This window comes from Oratosquilla oratoria, chromosome 40 (genome assembly GCF_046742065.1).
Source record: "Oratosquilla oratoria isolate Oo_2021 chromosome 40, ASM4674206v1, whole genome shotgun sequence".
Taxonomy (NCBI): domain Eukaryota; kingdom Metazoa; phylum Arthropoda; class Malacostraca; order Stomatopoda; family Squillidae; genus Oratosquilla; species Oratosquilla oratoria.
The window spans coordinates 32,358,767-32,364,759 of NC_134816.1; the positions used below are offsets into that span (position 1 = coordinate 32,358,767).

At 39.1% G+C, this 5,993-nt stretch overlaps 1 protein-coding gene across 1 annotated transcript in view; it reads right to left on the reverse strand.

Moving 5' to 3' along the window:
- Nucleotides 1-5,658, reverse strand: part of LOC143020526 (ionotropic receptor 40a-like) — a 24,020-nt gene extending 18,362 nt beyond the window's left edge. Inside the window, exons 1-5 of the mRNA XM_076176957.1 lie at nt 5,623-5,658; nt 5,149-5,317; nt 3,941-4,032; nt 2,693-2,788; nt 186-358 (exon numbers count right to left, since the gene is read on the reverse strand). Of these exons, the coding sequence (XP_076033072.1) occupies nt 186-358; nt 2,693-2,788; nt 3,941-4,032; nt 5,149-5,317; nt 5,623-5,658 (566 nt within the window). The remainder of the gene's footprint in view (nt 1-185; nt 359-2,692; nt 2,789-3,940; nt 4,033-5,148; nt 5,318-5,622) is intronic.
- Nucleotides 5,659-5,993: the final 335 nt, after the last annotated feature.

Consider the following 5,993-nt stretch of genomic DNA (forward strand, 5'->3'; position numbering starts at 1 on the left):
ATGATGATGATGATGATGATGATGATGATGATGATGATGATGATGATGATGATGATGATGATGATGATGATGATGATGATGATGATGATGATGATGATGATGATGATGATGATGATGATGATGATGATGCCGCCGCCGTCCTACTTAAGAAGACCATACATGGAGGTCTCCCTCTTTGTGCTCACCTCAATGGAGGAACTACAAGGACAACCTTGAGGAAGTTCAGAAGCTCGGCCTCGATGTTGCTCTTGATGTCCTCGACCTTGGCACCTCCTTCCTCTGCCTCTTCTTCTTCCTTTTCTCGCCGTAGCAACATCACGAAGAATTGTCCACGCCATCCTACATCGCGTTCCACAATCTAAAAACATAACCATTCAGTTTAGTGTCATGATCGTTTCAGAACGCGATAATCCAACAAATATAGTCACCCCTTAATCACATCCGAAAAAATATTAGTAGACAGTGAAAATGCAATTATGTCACTCCACATACCAACACTAACAGTATCTACGATTCCAGCTATTTAAAGGACATACAAATGGGATCTCTGGAGTGAATATAATTGTTGGATCGTCGCTGTCTGTTATTACTTTTTGGGTGAAATTAAGGAATGACTATAGTTGTTGGATCCTCTCAGTCTGCTACCAATGCCTTTCCTGATATCTGATTCGTGTCCACCATGGCTTTTATTATTATTATTTTTTTTTATCATGTGTTGGACTCGTGATCGACAGCTATTTCCCTCCCGGAAGAAAGCTCAGAGTTCGTATATGACCGATCTATGAGTACTGCTGCGACCTTACACGCACACACACACCCAACTTCCACCCCACAAGAGTTGGAGTAACAACCCGCAGTGCAGCGATACTGATATTATCTCAGCCCTGGGCGGGATTTGAACCCGGACCTCCGTAGTGGCAGCCGGGAATTCTACCAACTGCGCCACGAGTTGTGCTCGAACCTGTGCGTACGACCTTCCCACGCACGCGTTACCACTGTACCACAGCGAACTCCCAAGAATCTTGTACTATACTTCTAATTTGACTACCATTTAAGGCCCTGTTCACAATACCGGTTTGAACCGTGCGGAAACCGTAGCGGTACCGCATAGTCAAGGAAAACTGCGCTGTTGTGTCTGAAGACCTTCACTGACTTACACTGTAATCGAGCCGCCGCGGTTGAAACCGCTAGTGTGAACAGGGGCCTCATAAAGCAATGTCCCCATCAACCCCATCACTTCCATCAGGAGCATTCGGTCTCCGGACTGGGCACAAGATCTCTTTCGATCAACTTCATCTGTATTACTTACACTTTTACACACAGAGAGCTGACAACCGGCGACTGATCCCCTTTTCCTACCACTTTTAGCCGTTGATATAAAAATCGTCCCACACTAAGACAACACAGACATCAGTCTAAAGTTTCTTCCCAGAGAGATCAAGTCCTCTTCCACAATTTCTAAGAAGAATATGGACAAGAACTGGTTTACATAAGAGTGGTTATCGAATGGAATAGGACTTAGTAACCGTGCAACGACCGCTAAAACCATTGATTGTTTTAAGACAAGGTTAAATAACCTTATGGATGGGGACGAAAGGTGGTAATGGACATGGAACTTCCTAGTGTAAGCCTTATGGTCTCTTACAGCCTCCTTCATTCTTAAGTTATGTTCTTATGCAACAAGGCCAGGGGGCATTCGTGGCTGCATAAAATCGTCGGTTGCAACACATTCTGTTAGATATCTAGATTTGTCAACATCTAACTGCCGCCAAACTATTTTATTCAGTGAAGAAACCTCACTCCTTCACTCCCTCCCTCCTCGTTCCCTCCCCACCAACCCCTTCCTCCTTCCCTCCCTCCAACCCCCCAACACCCCCACCTTCCGCCGACATCAGATATCAAGGGTTCATGGAAAAATAAAAATGGATAGATAGATATAGATAGAAGATAGATATAGATAGAAGACAGACAGATATAGATAGATATACATAGAAGTAGAGAGATAGAAATGCAAAATAAATAAGGAAAAAAAATTAATTGTTAAGGAATGCCCAATGAACACTTAACTGATTTTACTCTAACGTCAAAAGATTTCATTAATCGGAGAAGAGACTGTTGATAGAGATATTTACAATCTTATTCTATGCATTTTCATTTTATTTATCATCATTTTTTTTCTTTTACTTACTTATCCGTGTATGAAACATTTCATTTCAACAAAATAGTCTAAAGTTTTCAAAACTAATATCCGTAAGTCGGATTTTTAACATAAGGAGTATTTCATATACGTTCTTCAAGTCCATGAACGCCACGCTCGTAGCAAGAGCGTGGTGCCGAGCGGACTGAGCTTCACTCCTGGTGGGCACGAAGCAGTTCGATCCCCAAAGTATGACGTCACTAAGGACCTAAAGTTGTCATGTTTAGCCACCAAACAGAGCGGATATCGACTGAAAGTCTAAAAGCAAAATTAAAGATAAAAAAATTACAAAATAACTAAATACTCAAACACATACAAATAAACACACAAACAAACAAACTAGTAAATTATAATCAAAAATCAACCAAAATTCATGAAAGTAAAAATAAGAAACCGAAATAACCTCAAATAAAAATACATGAATAAAGGAATCAGTCCACTAATAGATGAATTAGATAAATAGACAAATAGAATAAACATCTCGTTGGGCCTGACCTTGCTGACGACTTCGGGGAGATGTCGTGACGCGACGAGGAACAAAGTGGTTACAGGTTCGAACCGTCCCTTCTTGTCAGCCAGGTACGCCAGCGTCTGCAAGGAAACCTACATAACTACAAATACATATACCTATGCCAATACCTATACATATATGTATATATATACCTACACATGTACCCATACACACATGTACCCATACACACACACGTGTGTGTGTGTGTGTGTGTGTGCATGTGTGTGTGTGTGTGTGTGTGTGTGTGTGTGTGTGTGTGTGTGTGTGTGTGTGTGTGTGTGTGTGTGTGTGTGTAGAGAGAGCTCGAAAGGAAGAGTAGTCGCCGTCATATTCTAGTCATTTAAATGGAGGTTGGAGGTTGGATGTCGTAGGAAAATTAGCCCAGTATGATAACCCCTTCAGGTTCGTCTCACAATTCCTTGAAAAGGAAATGTATACTCTGGAATGACAAGCGATGAGATCATTTAGAAACAAACAGATGGAAAATAGGACGATATGATACAGGTGGTGCATTACAGAACACCAACTGTTGCAGGTGGTAAATGGCTCCACCGCTGCGATGCAGGTGAAATAAATTCTATATTTATTGTCAAACTCGCACGGAATCAAATGAAAAGACACATTTCCACACTGTCATCGGAAGTCAATACTGAAAGAATTACGATGAAATATATACATAGCTGACAACGCAGGTATCATTGAAATATGATCTAAAGAAAACATTGACTTGTAAATTATACGTGTATGCATATGCATACTTTATGTCTCCCTCTATGTATACGAACATGTGTGTTCACGTGTTTGCATTAAAAGCACGAGCGTGTGCATACATGTGTGTGCGCGCGCGTGTGCATGTACGCGCGCGTGTGCGTACCTACTTAACTGTAGTACACATGAAAGTAGCAATATTCGTTGGACCCGTTTCCTACTCTCCAATTTGTAGTGTGTGTGATTCACGATGGTCTTGGATCACGTGTTGGACTCGTGATCGACAACTGTTTCCCTCCCGGAGGAGAGCTCAGAGTTCATATACGACCGGTCTATGGGTAATACTGTGACCTTACACGCACACACACCAAACTCCCCACCCACGAGAGTTGGAGTAACAACTCGCAGCGCAGCGATACTGAAATTATTTCAGCCTTGGCGGGATTCAAACCCGGGCCGTGAGTGTGCGTATGTGCATGAGGCCGCGTGGGTGCGAAAACTGTGCGCTTGTCCGTTCGTCTCACCTGGTTCAAGTCGCCGCGGGGGGAATGGAAAAGGGACACGGTAGTCGCCGCCTCTGCCAACTGCGCTGCCACCTCACGGGCCGTGGCCTCGTCTGTCAATCAACGATAACAGTCAACTCGGATATCCAGAGCGAATTAGATTAACCAATATTGTTATTCCTAGTGATGAGAATGCCAAATGTGACATTTGTATATAAGCTCCCAACATCAACAGTACAAACAAAATGCGAGCATGACACACACGTAGACGCACACAGACAGGCACGCCCAAACAGGTAAGGGTATAGTCGGGTTCTGAAAACTGTCTACAGGGAGACGATTCTCTCCGAGGTCCGTCATGTAGGACCAACCATTTACACGTACAGTCACAAGCAAAATTAAAATTCTTTGTCTGACAATATTTTTCTTTGCAATGTAGTTCAGTTCGAAGCTTTAAGAATCATTTAGATAAATACCTAAGTAAGATGCTGTAATTATTATAATTTATGTTATATTATTTGTTTTTGTTTTGTTATAATTTTGTCTGTCTGATTTTCATTTATTATTAGTTATATGTCAATTTATTATCATTTACTATTTACCTGTTTGTTTGTTATTCAACTATACCAATGCATTTATTTATGTATTTTAATTGTTATTTACATTGTTATAGTTTTAATTTATTATTAATATGATTTTTTTTTTTTTTTTTTTTTTTTTTTTTTTAATCCGACCTAGATATGGATCAAAAGGTCTCCTGTCGGCATGCTTTGCCTTTGTAAAACGACCTAACTGTAAGCTAAATACAACATAAAGAAATATGCCACGTACTCGTCAAAAAAAAATATCATATTGACGTTGAGAACTGTAACGTGAGCCAAAACCTTTGTGACTATTCCTGCCTTTAGTCACAGAAAAAAAAAGAGAAGGGAGTGAAAAAAGAGGCAGAAAAGAGGAAAAGGAGAGAGAAAAGGGACAGGAGACTACCCTAAACTGAATGAAAATGTCAAGTATTACCTAGAAGTACAATTATTTGCTAGAAAAAAAATCCTTAGATATGTAGAGCTGACGAAATGGTTCCCTTATAAACACGAAAACAGAAAATAAGTAAACAAACAAAATAAAAAGATCCAAATAAAACAAATAATAACAAATACATAAAATACAGAAATAAACAAATCATTGAACAAGTATACAAAACAAATAGATAAATAAATAAAAGTTCATACCATAAGGAGCATCCCAAGCGATGACTGCTGTTTTGGGTGGAAGACCGACAATGACGTCACACACCGCGAATGGAAGTTGGAACGAATCGTCTTCTCGAGAGAACATCGAAGTCTTCGGAGAGAAGAAAGCATAGTTGTTTGTCTGTGCCACACTCAGTTTCCAGAGTATCTACAGGTAAAAGAAAATAATAATTACAGCATAACTGTTTTATATACATATCACTTTTAAATAAAATAAATATAATTTAAAAAAAGAATTTGGTCATTTTTTATGGGATAGTTTGTTATCAAATTGTTTTTAGATAAAGCCCATTTTATCCATAATCATTGTGTTAAACTATTTTTACACGTAAACATGCGTACGCAGAAAAAATCGCCTAACGACATCTAGAATAAACTTAGGAATATAATGTACAAATGAACTTGGTAAACCTGAGTAACTTAGAACTAAGAACGCGTCTGTAAACTACTAACCGTAAGGATTATAATTACAGGTGAAGCAGGTAGCATTATGACCCTTCTGGATTTTGCCATAAACGGTTGGGTTGAAGGGGCCGGGATTGCAAGTATGGCGCCCTCAGTATCTGTGGATGTAAATAAAATTTTACATTGGTGAGGAGGCGACTCAACGTCGGCCTTTAGAAATAAGAAGAAACAATCGGCTTGCCACAACTGACAGGTTTCACACTTTCTCATATATATATATATATATATATATATATATATATATATATATATATATATATTTATATATATACATATATATGTATATATCTATACATATATATATATACATATACATTATATGTATATATATCTATATATATATATACATATACATATAT